This window comes from Nerophis ophidion, linkage group LG05 (assembly GCF_033978795.1).
Source record: "Nerophis ophidion isolate RoL-2023_Sa linkage group LG05, RoL_Noph_v1.0, whole genome shotgun sequence".
In the NCBI taxonomy this organism is placed as follows: domain Eukaryota; kingdom Metazoa; phylum Chordata; class Actinopteri; order Syngnathiformes; family Syngnathidae; genus Nerophis; species Nerophis ophidion.
In genome coordinates, this window is record NC_084615.1 from 36,132,656 (window position 1) to 36,149,759 (window position 17,104).

General features: G+C 39.9%; 1 protein-coding gene across 1 annotated transcript in view; it reads right to left on the bottom strand.

Annotated features, from left to right (window-relative positions):
• The window catches only part of nbas (NBAS subunit of NRZ tethering complex), a 383,924-nt gene that overhangs the window by 30,088 nt on the left and 336,732 nt on the right, over positions 1-17,104 (bottom strand). Inside the window, exons 50-51 of the mRNA XM_061900721.1 lie at positions 4,667-4,806; positions 3,768-3,915 (exon numbers count right to left, since the gene is read on the bottom strand). Coding sequence (XP_061756705.1) covers positions 3,768-3,915; positions 4,667-4,806 — 288 coding nt within the window. The remainder of the gene's footprint in view (positions 1-3,767; positions 3,916-4,666; positions 4,807-17,104) is intronic.

Here is a 17,104-nt window from a genome sequence, read left to right on the forward strand (position 1 = left end):
TAGCTCTATACTCTCGGCACGGTCCTCGAGGGTGCATGGGAGTTTGCACAACCAGTCTACATGTGTTTTGTGGACTTGGAGAAGGCATTCGACCGTGGCCCTCGGGAAGTCCTGTGGGGAGTGCTCAGAGAGTATGGGGTACCGGACTGTCTGATTGTGGCGGTCTGCTCCCTGTATGATCAGTGTCAGAGCTTGGTCCGCATTGCTGGTAGTAAGTCAGACACGTTTCCAGTGAGGGTTGGACTCCGCCAAGGCTGTCCTTTGTCACTGATTTTGTTCATAACATTTATGGACAGAATCTCTAGGCGCAGTCAAGGCGTTGAGGGGTTCCGGTTTGGTGGCCGCGGGATTAGGTCTCTGCTTTTTTCAGATGATGTGGTCCTGATGGCTTCATCTGGCCGGGATCTTCAGCTCTCACTCGATCGGTTTGCAGCCGAGTGTGAAGCAACCGAAATGAGAATCACCACCTCCAAGTCCGAGTCCGTGGTTCTCGCCCGGAAAAGGGTGGAATGCCATCTCCGGTTATGGAAGGAGACCCTCCCCCAAGTGAAGGAATTCAAGTACCTAGGAGTCTTGTTCACGGGTGACGGAAGAGTGGATCATGAGATCGACTGGCGGATCGGTGCGGCGTATTCAGTAATGCGGACGCTGTATCGATCCGTTGTGGTGAAGAAGGAGCTGAGGCGGAAGGCAAAGCTCTCAATTTGCCGGTTGAGCTACGTTCCCATCCTCACCTATGGTCTTGAACTTTGAGTCATGACCAAAATGACAAGATCACGGGTACAAGCGGCCGAAATGAGTTTCCTCCGCCGGGTGGCGGGGCTCTTCCTTAGAGATAGGGTGAGAAGCTCTGTCATCCGAGAGAAGCTCAAAGTAAAGCCGCTGCTTCTCCACATCGAGAAGAGCCAGATGAGGTGGTCAGGATGCTACCCGAACGCCTCCCTAGGGAGGTGTTTAGGGCACGTACAACCGGTAGGAGACCACGGGTAAGACCCAGGACAAGTTAGAAGGACTACGTCTACCGGCTGGCCTGGGAACGCCTCAGGATCCCCCAGGAAGAGCTGGACGAAGTGTCTGGGGAGAGGGAAGTCTGGGCTTCCCTGCTTAGGCTGCTACCCCCGCGACCCGACCTTGGATAAGCGGAAGAAGATGGATGGATGGATGGATTTGACAGACAATACAACACAATTACAATGTGAAAAGTTTTTTTTATTTTGAATATTCATTAAAAAAGACAAATAAAAAATCAAAAGTACTCACAGTGTTTGCTCAATATTTTATTGATACGCCTTTGGCAGCAATTACAGCCTCAAGTCTGTTTGAATACGATGCAATAAGCTTGGCACACCTATCTTTGGGCAGTTTCACCAATTCCTTGTTGCAGCACCTCTCAAGCTCCATCAGGTTGGATGAGAAACATTATTTTAATCCAGGATGTCTCTGTACAATGCTGCATTCATCTTCCCCTCTATCCTAACTAGTCTTCAAGTCCCTGAATCACCATAGCATGATGCTGTCCCCTCAATGCCTCACTGTAGGGATGGTATTGGCCTGGTGATTAGAAGGGTCTGGTTTCCTCCAAAACATGATGCCTGGCATTCACACCACATAAGTCAATCTGTGTATCATCAGACCAGATAATTTAGTTTCCATGTTCTGAATGTCTTTCAGTTGCATTTTGGAAAACTTCTTACTAAGAAATGTCTTCCGTCTGGTCAATCTACCATGCAGGCCTGATTAGTGGATTGCTGCAGAGATGGTTTTCCTTCTGGAAGGTTCTCCTCTCTACACAGAGGAATGCTGTAGCTCTGACAGAGTGACCACCATGTTCTTGGTCACCTCCCTGACTAGACTAAGATGAGTGCAGCAATGCACAGAGACATCCTGGATGAAAACCAAAACTTCCCATCCAACTTGATGGAGGTTGAGAGGTGCTGCAAAGAGAAATGGGAGAATGTGCCCAAAGATAGGTGTGCCAAGTTCGTGGCATTGTATTCAAAAATACTTTTGGCTGTAATTGCTGCTAAAAGTGCTTCAACAAAGTATTGAGCAAAGACTTCCACACTTATGTAGACGTGTTTTTTTTAATTGTTAACACATTTGCATTGTTTTTTAAATAAAGTATTTTCTAATTGTCATTATGGGATATTGTCTGCCGAATTTTGAGAACAAAAATCAATATATTCCATTTTGGACGAAAGCTGTAACATAAAATACATTTGAAAAAGTGAAGCGCAGTGAATATTTTCTGAATGCACTGTGCGTCATTAAATTGCTAACTACCAAAAGATGGGATAGTATTGTAAATGTGACTTATACATTTAATGCTGTATTAATATGAAAACCTACTTGTCGAATTAGGTAGCTACTGCAACAACCCACCGATCTGACAATGATCTCCAAGCTAGCAAGGTATCTAATTAGCTAGCTACCTGCATTCAAATATCACTTCCTTCCTACTTAAGTAAAGGGGTCATATGATGATTTTTTTCTATATTTAAAACTTAAAGGCCTACTGAAACCCACTACTACCGACCACGCAGTCTGATAGTTTGTACATCAATGATGAAATCTTAACAGTGCAACACATACCAAAACGGCCGGTTTACTTTACTAAATCTCAATTTTAAATTTTGCGCCAAAGTATCCTGCTGAAACGTCGCGGTATGATGACGCGACGTGACGTCACGCATTGTAGATGACATTTTGTTCCAGCACCGTTCCCAGCTATAAGTCGTCTGTTTTCATCGCATAATTCCATAGTATTCTGGACATATGTCTTTTGCAATTTGTTCATTGGATAATGGAGACATCAAAGAAGAAAGCTGTAGGTGGGAAGCGGTGTATTGCGGCCGCCTTTAGCAACACAAACACAGCCGGTGTTTCTTTGTTTACATTCCCAAAAGATGACGGTGAAGCTTTGCTATGGAACAGAGTGGTCAAGCGAACACTGTTGGATTGGACCACGCACACAAAGTACAGTGTATTATGCAGCGATCATTTAAAAAGATAGTTTTTGGAGGAGGGTCCCTTGCGAAAGGCAGAGATGGGCATCGCCACCACCCGTCGACTGGTGCTGAAGAGAGGTGCGGGGCCGATCTTCAGGTTGTACAGGTAAGACCATATAATCTCACTAAAACACTAGTAACACAATAAGCAGATAAGGGATTTTCCAGAATTATCCTAGTAAATGTGTCTAATAACATCTGAATCGCTCCCACTGTATAGTCTTTTTTTTTTTCCTAGTCCTTCACTCTCACTTTCCTCATCCACGAATCTTTCATCCTCGTTCAAATTAATGGGTAAATTGTCGTTTTCTCGGTCCGAATCGCTCTCGCTGCTGGTGGGCATGATTGTAAACAATGTTCAGATGTGAGGAGCTCCACAACCCGTGACGTCACGCACATATCATCTCCTAGTTCCGGTAAAGGCAAGGCTTTTTTATCAGCACCAAAAGTTGTAAACTTTATCGTGGATGTTCTCTACTAAATCCTTTCAGCAAAAACATGGCAATATCGCGAAATGATCAAGTATGACACATAGAATGGACCTGCTATCCCCGTTTAAATAAGAAAATCTCATTTCAATAGGCCTTTAAAACTTCCTTGTGGTCTACATAACATGTAATAGTGGTCTTTAGGTCAAAAGTTTGCATAAATGATCTTTTACAGACCATCTTCAAACCGTTTTCTGATAATAACTCACCTTTTACGTTTGTATATTTACATTTTTTACGACATAAAAAAAACCCACACATTTAAGTTTACCTGTGGAGGGAGCTTGTGTTTACTGTTGTACAAGGACCGCACCATGGTCACAACCTGCTGCCCCAGGTCCACGTCGACTTCCGACCCCTGACAGCGGGTCAGCATGGTTGAAGTCAGCACCACCCAGGGGTTACGCTGCGATTGGGCCCTGGAGACAGGAAGCGAGCAGACATGTTATTGTCTACAAAATGCAACATATACCTGCAATGAGCACATGAAGGCCCTTTCATTGGCGGGCATTAATGAATACCATTTCAATGCTCTTCTACATACAATAATTGGCTCTCCAAAGTCGGTGAATAGCATTTGAAGAAATATGACCTTCAAGGATATTTGGTTTAAAATAGTGATTTAGAGAGACTGATTAGATTCGCAGATGTTGCTATTAGCATTATCATTAGTGTGGCGAGGAGTCAGCGCTACATTAAAAAGCTCCAGTCAACAGCTGGCTAATAGCGAGGTTAGCATTATGGCCTCATTATAGCGGCATGGCGCTTCTACTCATCAATATATGGACGTTTGTTAACCTCCCTACTGTCACTCAGGCAGCACTGGCGCTTCTGAGGTAAGGATATCAAACGACTGGAAGTTGAATATTAGCGTAAACACAAGCTTCTTTCCCTTAGGCAGATGTTGTGTTGTTGCTGGTAAATTCTTGCTAATGTGGTGAGCATTAATGTAAAACTTAATGTCACATTAGGTTACAAAGTGGCTGCTAATTAAGAAAATCATTACCAAGGAGGCATGTTTGTTTGTGAGCTACATATTATACAGTAAAAACTAATAACACTAGGTCCATAAAAGGAGGCAGGGCATGCGTAGCTGTGAGGTGGATTATGTGTACACGCTGGACTAGCTAGCTAGTCTGCAGTTTAATAGGCAATAACTTAATGTCTCACACATCTTCTTGCATCATGGGCGGCCAAGCTTGTAGGAGCAGGACGAGCGTCTGGAAGTCTTCACACTTGTCTGCGGCCTCTAGCAGTTGCAGGAAAAGGCTGTACCTATTCTCCTCGTTCTCCACGTCCTCCATTTCCACCTGGGATAGACATCATATGTGTATATACCATATATGGTTCATAAGTAGTTAGACAGGTTTGTTGGTAGTGCTTGCTTGGGCTGGTAAGGTATGGGTATATATTGTCGACCGATAGGTACATAGTCATGAACTGTTGATAGTTGGCTGCGTGGGCATGTAGATAGATTTGTAACCTATGGTTTACAAGTAGTCAGATGTTGGTAGGGTATGGATAAGTTTGTTAGTACATTGGTAAGTAGGTAACTGACTAGATAAGCAAGTTCAAAGGTGTTGGTTTAATGGTAAGCAGATAGGTTTCACAAGTGGTTGGATTGGTATGTTGGAAGGGTACGTGTAGGTACTGTATACAGGCATGCACTATGTAAGTAAAGCGTAAGTAGCGTAAGTTAATTTAAGTGTAAGTAAAGGCTAGGTGGTTCGGTAGGTAGGTAATTTATAGGTAGTTTGATAGGTATGTTGTTACGGTACGGGTTGGCGAGTTGGGTTATAAGTAAACTTCCGTCAATCTACCCCAGGGCAGCTGTGGCTACTGCTGTAGCTTACCACCACCAGGTGTGAATGAATGTTGAGCCCCACTTCCCCGTGAGCGCTTTGAGTGTCTAGAAAAGCGCGATATAAATCTAAGATTTTTTTATTTTTTAAACGGGTGCATAGAATAGAATAGAATAGAATAGAATGTACTTTATAGACCCCTGGGGGAAATTCATTGACTGGTAACTAGTGAGGTTCATTATATCATGTACAATTTTCTTATATGGTTGACTGGTGCAGAACCAACAACCTGGTCCTGAATGTCAACAAGACCAAGGAGATCATCGTTGGCTTCAGGAAGCACCAGTCCAGCCACGCTCCACTCTACATCAACTGCACAGCGGTGGAGATGGTAAGCAACACCAAGTTCCTGGGGGTGCAGATAACTGACAATATAACCTGGTCCCTACACACCGGAGCTCTTGTAAAAAGAGCTCAGCAGCGCATGTACTTTTTGCCTCTAATGAAAAGAGCACAGCTCCCTCCCCCCATTCTCACCACATTCTACAGAGGCACTATAGAGAGCCTGCTGACCAACAGCATCTCTGTCTGGACTGGAGTCTGCAATGCCTCAGACTGGAAGTCTCTCCAGAGAGTGGTGATGACGGCGGAAAAGATCATCAGGACTCCTCTTCCTCCTATCCAGGAGATCGAAAAAAGCCGCTGCCTGACCAGGGCTCATAAAATCTGCAAAGACTCCTCCCACCCCTACCAAGAACTTTTTTCACTGCTTGACTCTAGAAAGAGGTTCTGCAGCCTCTGAAGCAGAACCTCCAGGTTCTGTAACAGCTTCTTCCCTCAGGCCGTAAGACTCTTGAACGCATCATAATTAAATTACCTCCTCAACTCCCCCCAAAATGGATTAACTCGCTGGAATAAAAAAGACAATATAAAATACATCCATAATGTGGACGCATGTGAAAAAGTGCAATATATTTATCTGTACAGTAATCTATCTATTTATTTATATATACTTATACATATTTATTTATTTTATGTATATATATTTATATATTATTTATATATTTTTTTTAAATTATATATTTACCTTATTGCTTTTTTTTATCCTGCACTACCATGAGCTTATGTAACGCAATTTCGTTCTTATCTGTGCTGCAAAGTTCAAATTTGAATGACAATAAAAAAAAAAAGGAAGTCTTAGTCTAAATAGTATGTGTTGGAATCCTTTAGTGTCCGCCCTGAGATCGGTAGGTCGTGAGTTCAAACCACGGTTGAGTCATACCAAAGACTATAAAAATGGGACCCATTACCTCCCTGCTTGGCACTCAGCATTAAGGGTTGGAATTGGGGGTTAAATAACCAAAAATGATTCCCGTGCGCGGCACCGCTGCTGCCCACTGCTCCCCTCACCTCCCAGGGGGTGATCAAGGGTGATGGGTCAAATGCAGAGAATAATTTCGCCACACCTAGTGTGTGTGTGACAATCATTGGTACTTTAACTTTAGAGAAAACTTCTTAGGTCAAAAGTGCATGTCCAGCACAAGCACTCCTGAGAATGGGAATCACAGGCATGTAGGTTTGGAGTTTAGGAGGGGTAATGAAGACATTAGCAACATTTGGCAGGAAGCGCCACAGATTGGGGTAGAGGATAGGGGTCGGAGGTCACCCGACTCAAACTGATCTCAGGAAATAGGCTGACTGGCTGAGCAGCAAACTGGGTGTTGGCCAGACTGACCGGCACCAAAACGAGAACCACAAAGAGTAAGGGTCTTTGTGTAAAATGGTATTTAAAAGACAAAGATTCGGCCCTCTTCTTCTCCGAGAGTTGCCGCTCTAGTTCGAGGCACGCTGAAACAAATACAGTTTTGTGTTTGACTATTCTTCTTGGCGTCTTCTTGGCTCATCACCCATCACACGACCATCAAATATACAACAATATTTGTATATTGTTGTATATTTGATACAACAATATACAACAACATTGTTGTTGGCTGTAATTGCTGCTAAAAGTGCTTCAACAAAGTACTGAGCAAAGACTCAATACTTATGTACCAAAAGCAGTTAGCTTTTGGTACATAAGCTAACTGCTTATGTACCATGGTTAAGTAATTCCACCGGTATGTGGGTAGGTACTGTATAAAGGCAGAAACTGAAGGGAGCTGGTTGGATTGTTTGGTACGCAGGTATTTCATAACTTGTTTGATCGGTATGTTGGTAGGGTATGGCTAGGTTTGTGTGTAGGTAGGGAGAAAGGTGGCCTGACTACCATGTTGGGCGGTATATGGGCAGGATGTAGTTGGTAACTTGATACATGGTCAAGTTCAGTTCAATTTCAGTTTATTTGGAAAATGCATACGATACAATGTAATGCTCATCTTGCTCAGCCTGTTATCTATCCCCTCCCCTAGCCCACCTCATTGCACCCGATCAGTCTTACTGTCTCTTCATTTCACATCATTAATGTGCTTCTGAAACACAAAAGGCTTTAACCTAATGTCTACTCTTGCTGAAAGTAGAGTGGTTATCTCTTGTCCTTCAAGCGTAAACATACTGCAGTTACCATTAAGGCTAGTCTGCAAAGCCTGCATTCTCGCCTCTATCACAATTATAAAACGCCATGAAATTACATAAACATAGGATGACTTGCAGTATTCAAACACTTGCCATTTACGTAACGAGGCATCTAGACTATGTCAACACCTTAATACAGAGATGGGCGGCATGGCGTAGTGGGTAGAGCGGCCGTGCCAGAAACCTGAGGGTTGCAGGTTCGCTTCCCACCTATTGACATCAAAGTCGCTGCCATTGTGTCCTTGGGCAAGACACTTCACCCTTTGCCCCGGATGCTGCTCACACTGGTGAATGAATGATGAACTAATGATTGGTGGTGGTCGGAGGGGCCGTAGGCGCAAACTGGCAGCCACGCTTCCGTCAGTCTACCCCAGGGCAGCTGTGGCTACAGATGTAGCTTACCACCACCAGGTGTGAATGAATGATGGGTTCCCACTTCTCTGTGAGCGCTTTGAGTATATAACATTAGAAAAGCGCGATATAAATCTAATCCATTAAATGCATCACATATTTCCAGTTGTATCATTACAGCACATCCAAAAAGGAGTAGGAATAAGCAGAGCTTCTTTAATGCTACCTCTTTTTATACCATAGCAATTTCAACCCATTTCCTTGTTTTCTGTAACAGAACAGTAAATAAAAATAATAATAGATAAATAACATACCATAGCAAGTAAACAAATATAAAATACATAATCATTATCTAAAAAAAAAAAAAAAAGTTTTCAAAATGTTCATCATATTTCTTGTTCTGTGTACTTTGTGAAGACTTGTAGTTTAAACAGTCTCTTAAACTGAATAATATTGGTGCATTGTTTGATTTCTTTTGATAATCAATTCCATTATTTACTTCCACGTATGAATAAGCTAAAGGTTTTAAAAGTGTCGTACGAGCAAACAAATGTTTTAAATAACATTTTCCTCTAAGGTTATATTTCTCCTCTCTTGTTGAAAAGAGTTGTTGTACATTCTTGGGTAGCAGGTTATAGTTTGCTTTGTACATAATTTTTGCTGTTTGCAAATGCACTAAATCGTTAAATTTTAATAATTGTAATTCAATAAATAAAGGGTTTGTATGTTCTTTATATCCAACATTATGTATTATTCTGATGGATCTTTTTTTTAACACTATTTGTGAATGAAGTGCATATTTGTGGTTGTTTCCCTATATTTCTACACAATAACTCAGTTATGGTAACACTAGCGAGCAGTAAACAATATGAAGTGATTTTTGGTCCAGATCACTCCGGCTTCCTCCCACTTCCAAAGACATGCACCTGGGAATAGGTTGATTGGCAACACTAAATTGGCCCTAGTGTGTGAATGTGAGTGTGAATGTTGTCTGTCTATCTGTGTTGGCCCTGCGATGAGGTGGCGACTTGTCCAGGGTGTACCCCGCCTTCCGCCCGATTGTAGCTGAGATAGGCGCCAGCGCCCCCCGCGACCCCAAAAGGGAATAAGCGGTAGAAAATGGATGGATGGATGGATCATGTTTTGCTTTATTCATTAGTGACATGTTTCCTTTTACTTTATGTTGCATATGTTTTATATAAGGTTACCATTTAATTTTATCATCCATTTTCTATACCCCAAAATTTGTTTTCTTTTACCCTTTCAATGTCTACTCCATCTATTTGTATTTGTGTTTGACTCTCTCATCTACTGTTACCAAATAGCATTATTTTAGTTCTGCTGAGATTCAAAGATAGTCTGTTTTTGTCAAACCATCTTTTTAATTGGTTCATTTGACGAGGCACTGACTAGGGATCTGGAATCTTTTCCTCCAGATTTGGTCCAATGTTCACAAAGCATTTATTGAAGCTTTCGACTACTTTGTTCGTATTGTAATTTTTTACATTTCCACCTGAGAAGTATTTAGGATAGTCCTTATTTGCACCATTTTTAATAATGCTATTTTGGATGCCATAGGTAGCTCTCATATTGTTTTTCTTTCGTTCCAATAATTGACTGTAGTATTATTTTCCACATGTTCGTAGTATGTTAGTTAGCTTATTCTTAAACGTTTTGTACTTGTCTGCCTCTGTAGATCTTTGTGTTATAAATGTTCTATATGATGTATTCTTCATTTTGCAAGCATTTTGCAAGCATGGTTGATTATTTTTCTGTTAACACTTACTAAGTTGTTTCAATCAACAGTGTTTGTCATAAAGCATCTCCAAGGTTTTAAAAACAAAAATACTATATGCATCATCTACACTATTTTCACTGTAGACAAAGTCCCAACTCTGTTTTCTCAGATCATTTTTGAAAGCTGTCATATGTTGTTCTGTACATATTCTTCAAAATATATTTTTGTCATCAATATTCCTCTTCTTGTAATTTACGTCATATATTAGGAAATAGATGATCACTGGTGTCAGATATTAGCAGGCCACTTCTTGTCTTTAGTAAAAATATCATCAATAAGTGTGACGCTGTGTCCTGAGATTCCGCTTGGCCTTGTGATTTTAGGATATAAACTCAGGCTGTACGTCCTGTCATTAAAGTAATCTTTGGGCTTTTGTTTGTTATTTTTGACTGATTTCATTGATTAGTTGCCCTAATCCAGTTCTCAAACGTATCAATGTTTTGACTTTGGCGATCTGAACAGTAAGTTTTTGCTTTATTCATGACATATTTCAATGGTTACACATTCTTGGATATCATCAATAGCTAGTGACATATTTTTTTACCACTTTGTAGTTTAGGTTCTTCATCACATACACAGCTACTCCCACTACGTTCCCGTTGGTTCTGTTGATATTATTTAGTTTATATCCTTCCAGGTCAAAATCCATTCCTTTTTTTTAGCATCCATCCATGTTTCTGAGTCAGCAATAACTTGGAAGGGTTTGTTGAATTGTTCCAAAAAATGTTTCACATTGTTGTAGGTAGCATACAAACTTCTGCTGTTTAATTGAATAATTGACAGTTTGTTGTCTATTTTAATGTTTTCGTTATACAGATAGATAGATATAACTCTATTGATTATTGTTAGTCTGTAAAATAAAAAAAATAATCCTGGTGTGAAAGAAAACAATTGTGTCTGGATTTATATCCTTGTGTAATTACGGACTTTTGTAATATATGCTGCTGAAGGTTTTCAGTTCCATTGTTTTCCGTTCGGGCGGAACGTAGGGTACACCATGGAAAGCGCACCCGCAACCCCAAAGGGAATAAGCGGTAGAAAATGGATGGATGGATGGATGTTTTCCGTTTAACAATCATTTGTGTTGCTCCATGAATTTATGCTCTTAAATATTGGGATGGGTGTGTTGGTAGGGTGGCTCATAAGAACAAGGTAGGCTGCTATGCATGTTGGTATTAGCATAAGACTTGTGGGTAGGTAAAATCATAATTAGTTAAACGGGTATGTTGGTAGAATACAGCCAGACTGGTGTGATGGTAGATAGAATGAATAGCCTTGCATGTTCAAGTAATTAATGAGAGGAGCATCTGGTGGTTTACATAATGACAGCTATAGAAGGCAATCACGTCTTTTTACACTTAGTTAACATTCCATTCGTGTGTCCCGCCTGACCTCCATCTCTGGAAGATTGCAGAGTTCAGTTGTACTCCGTTATAGCCTCGTCCTCACTGACTGAAAAGATAGATGACACACTCCGCCAGTCAAGCGGCGTCCATTTCTTTCTTCATTTAAATGAGACAAAGCTCTCAGAAACTAAATGAGTAGTAATAAATACTGCGGCCAGACTGAGAAGGCGTTAATTATCCATTAGAGCAGCGTGTGGTATCCAGTAACAACATTATTACTTCATGAAACCACAACACATTCCCCTTCAGTGTCACATTAAGATAAATGACACTAAGTTGAAAGACATGATACTAAAATAAAAACTGGCCAAAACACAACACTGCACCCTTGGCCAGTCCAAATGTTACAATTAGTGGTCTGAAGAGACTGATAGATCAAAATACCTCATTATAAGCACATTTGTCTTTCTAATATTTGATGATCTTATTGAGCTAAAGGACTGCACTTAGTACAACACAGCCACAACATAAGGCACACATAAATGAATAATAAATACATAGTTGTATAAACGCATGATTATTTTTATCATAACTATTAAATTCCGAATTAAAATATCCAATTGTTAATAATATTATGCAGCGGCAAAATAGATCTATAAAAATTTGTTTAACATGTATAAACTATGAAAAATATTATGAAATAAATATTTGATGGTTATAATTATTAATATAAAACAAATGAATAGTTTAAATATTAATATTTAGGGAGATTATTAGTAGGGAGATTTTCTGACACATCGCCTGTGTTGGATTACAGTGTCTGAAATATAATAATAATGATAATAACAAAAATAATAACAATATAGATTAGTAATTAGCATTAAAAAAATGTGTATTATATATTACAAAGACAGATGACAAACTGTACTCGTTATGACCCAGTCAAAAAATAAAGCATACATAAATAGATAATAAATTGTAGGGCTGGAAGATGATGGCAAAAATAATAATCACAATTATTTTGATCGATATCGTAATCACGATTATTTACACGATTATTCATTAATTTAAAAACATGACGATTTACTTATCTACTCATAAACTTAACTTCAAATATAGTTTAAAAAAATTATATAAATTAGCAACAAATCAACCACAACATGTAAAATAATAATAGCAATAACAATAAATTAAAAAAAATAGCGATATAAAAAACAATACATTATTTTCTTCTGTTTAAACTGTTTTTAATTCAATTTTGTAGCTTTTACACTTATTTTTTACCACCATAGAGTGTGTGCTTTTTGTGTGAAGTAAAATCTAAAAAATTGTTTATTTAATGCAAAAATCCTCTCATTTATTGTTGCGATGCATCTTTGGACACTTTTGACCAGTATTTTACGTCAGAGCATTACAATTGTGTAAATGTATTAATAAGTGCTTTAAGTACATTATGTTTGTACGAGGTACTTTTTTGAAACCTTTTTTTTGTTAGCGCAGTCAAACCGGCTATTATTGTGAAGGGGTGGGAAGTGTGCTGTGCTGTTGTTCTCAGTTTGACGAGTAAAGAGGCTACTTGAGGCTGTCAGAAAAAACAGAGTGTGTCTCAAGTTGCAACCACTGTTTGTGCATTGATCTTACATACATGATGTTGTTCACAACAACACAAGCAGATGAGATTTGTGAATGTATGGATTGTTCTTGTTAGCTTTAGCTTTGTAGTTTAGTCGCCGTCTCGATATTGATTGTTTAGTTCAGAACAGAGATAAATGAGCGCTACCAGATACATTATTTTCCCAAACAAATGTTTCTTCTCCTCACAATGACAACATTTCATGTACATTTAAGTCAATTTCCCTGATATTATTTTGCATTTATCAGTGGATTCCGTTTTATTGGCCAATCATGATCCATAGATCGATAGATAGACAGATAGTACTTTATTGATTCCTTCAAGAGAGTTCCTTCAGGAAAATTAAAATTCCAGTAGCAGTGTACAGAGTTGAAATCAATTCAAATAAAAGTAAAGTGTAAATAATGGGGGTTTAAATGGAAACAAAATACAGAAATAGTACAATAAGAATAAAAAAATTAAAAGCAACAATGGGAAAATATATATATATATATATATATATAACAGTAAAATAAGAATATAACAAGACAAAGTAGGCAGTAGTGACCATGTTATGAAAACGTATTGTACTGTTATTGTTTTGCATCCCCTGTCATCCTAGTACCCCCCGCCCCCTGCCCCAGAGAGGAGTTGTACAGTCTAATGGTGTGTGGGACAAAGGAGTTTTTGAGTCTATTAGTCCTGCACTCGGGATGAAGCAGTTTAGCACTGAACAGGCTCCTCTGGCTACTGATAACGCTATGCAGGGGGTGACTGGCATCATCCAGGATGCTCACTAGTTTGTCAACAGTCCTCTTCTCTGCCACCGTCACCAGTGAGTCCAGTTTCATTACGATTGTAGAACCGGCCCGCCTGATCAGTTTCTCAAGTCTGGAGCTGTCCTTCTTAGATGTTATGTGAACAAAGAAATCCTATCACTTACTTTTTGTTGAGGTAAGTGATTATTGATTAGGCATAATAGCGCTGAGTCAATTAAAAAAATAGCAACCATGGTGCCCTTCCAAACTTCTCGTATTCATGGGGCTCTTTTTTCACTCATTTGCTCCTCATCTGTTTCACCGCCACAAGCTCCGGAATTTGCATGCATTGCGTATTCATCGTTTTTTCCCCCATTACTATATTTTACTAATCGTGAGAAACCATAATTGAACTTGAAATAAAAATGTGTTTAATTGTCCAGCCCTAAAATAAACACAAGATTAAAATTACTATTATAATTATTGCATTCATAATTAAAACATCCAATTTTTATAAATGTTATCAATATGTGAGAATACGGTTATATATATTATAGACTGTAACAGTCAGAAGTTTGAAAACACTTTGTCATTCAATAGCATAGAGAAATCTCTCACGCGTAATAATTTGATGACTTTTTCCTAATAATATTAAAGGAGACCTCTGGCGATTTTCCTCTGTTTTTACCTAAAAATGCTGTTACAATTTTGGAAACTCTTGTTAAACAATCCCAAAGCATCAAATTATAAGGTTTGTGGATTGAGGTAGTTTTGGAAGCCTTTGATTGCTGTTTTGGGGTGTTTTTTAAAAAGTAGTCACAGTGTGACATCCCACTGTGGTGGACGCATTTCTATTATCTGCTGTGGACCAGACTCCTTTGCTTCTGGCTGTGAGACTGTTATGGCTGCTTCCTCTGGTAAAAGCATATTTTTTATTCAGCTCTGTATTTATCCGAGAGTGAACAGGTGTACCTAATGTTGTGACCAGTGATTTAACATACGGTTTACAAAGTTTGTTTTCGACCGCGTCTGAAAAGAAATAGCTGTGCTATTCGTTTCCATGATACACAGTATTATACCACTTTTTCTCTCTCATTCCTTCTTGGGGTAAATTACATAGTCAGATTTTAGACTTCATTTGGAATAAAAAGACTTCCAGTTTACGTGAGCAATATTTGCAGAGACCTAAATCGTCGGGAGGATTAGCACTACGAAACTTTAGGTTTTACTACTGTGCCACAAACATTAGAATTCTTAAATATCGGCTGCAATATGAATAATTTGATCCTTCTCTGTTGTGGCTGTTTATGGAGGCAAACAACCAAACCAGTATCTCTTAGGCTCTGGATCCCTTTCCCATTCACTCATCAACATTCGCTTGCACAAAAAATTCAGTCGTAAAAACGTAATTTAAGATCCGGGTTCAGTTTAAGCACTATTTTGGCTTGAAAACTATTTCCAGTAGGGTTGTCCCGATACCAATATTTTGGTACCGGTACCAATACCAAAATGTATTTCGATACTTTACGATAATTTTATAAATAAAGGGCACCACAAAAAATGGCATTATTGGCTTTATCTTAACTTCAAATCTTCCGGTACATTAAACATATGTTTCTTATTGGAATTTTGTCCTAAATAAAATAGTGAACATACTGTTACAACGTTTCTTTTATCATTACGTGAGCAAACACAGGCTCCTAATTTAACTACTGATAATTGCGGTTACATATTGTGTCATTTTCCATTCTATTATTTTGTCAAACATATTAAGGACATTTGTGTTTTCATTGTAATCTCAAAAGAACGCCTCCACAAACGAACATCTTGCAAACACATTTGGAAAACGGATTATAAAAGTGACTGTGAAGCGAAATTTACACCAGCACATATCCAATATCGTACTCCGGCTTCCTCCCACTTCCAAAGACATGCACCTGGGGATAGGTTGATTGGCAACACTAAATTGGCCCTAGTGTGTGAATGTGGGTGTGAATGTTGTCTGTCTATCTGTGTTGGCCCTGCGATAAGGTGGCGACTTGTCCAGGGTGTACCCAGCCTTCTGCCCGATTGGAGCTGAGATAGGCGCCAGCGCCCCCCGCGACCCCAAAAGGGAATAAGCGGTAGAAAATGGATGGATGGATGGATATAGGGACGGCGTGGCGCAGTGGTAGAGTGGCCGTGCGCAACCCAAGGGTCACTGGTTCAAATCCCACCTAGAACCAACCTCGTCACGTCCGTTGTGTCCTGAGCAAGACACTTCACCCTTGCTCCTGATGGGTGCTGGTTGGCGCCTTGCATGGCAGCTCCCTCCATCAGTGTGTGAATGTGTGTGTGAATGGGTAAATGTGGAAGGAGTGTCAAAGCGCTTTGAGTACCTTGAAGGTAGAAAAGCGCTATACAAGTACAACCCATTTATCATTTATATCCAATATGTATTGTCTACACCAGTGTTTTTTAACCTTGTTCGAGCCAGTGCACATTTTTGGAGTTGAAAAAATCCTGAGGCACACCACCAGCAGAAATCATTAAAAAACGAAACTCAGTTGACAATAAAAAGTTGTTGTCGCAATTGTGGGATATGACTTTAAACCATAACCAAGCATGCATCAATACAGCTCTAGTAGGTGTACTGTCACCACCTGTCACATCACGCCTTGACTTATTTTGAGTGGTTTGCTGTTTTCCTGTGTGTAGTGTTTTAGTTCTTGTCTTGCGCTCCTATGTTGGTGGATTTTTCTCTTTTATGGTATTTTCCTGTAGCAGTTTCATGTATTTCTTTGAGCAATATTTGCCGCATCTACTTTGTTTTAGAAATCAAGAATATTTCAGTTGGTTTTATCCTTCTTTGTGTGGACATTGTTGATTGTCATGTCATGTGCTATGGATGCTGTCTTTGCTCCACAGTCTTTGCTGTTGTCCAGCATTCTGTTTTTGTTTACTTTGTAGCCAGTTCAGTTTTAGTAACATTCTGCATAGCCTTCCCTAAGCTAGCTACTGGCTGCCACCTACTGATATGGAAGAGTATTACACGTTTACTCAGCCGAGCTTTAGATGGACACTTCTGGATATGGACATATCGGGCCGTTTTGGACTGATAGACGCGTGCGTGCTAAACATGCTAACTAGCATGGGAATACGTCGGCGGCTACATCCAGCGGCCTGTGAAGCAGGGGAGTCTAGTAGCAGCGGGGGCCGTCTACGGAGCAGACGCCAGCGGTGTGATCGGAAACGCGGATGCCGAGCGGGGCTTAAAACAAAGCAGAAGGCTAATCCCCACAGAACACCACTTCCCTCCATCCTGAAGACGGATTTAGATGAAAGATGCGAGACTACTGGTCTGGGTAAGGAGTCTGTTAAATTAGAACAA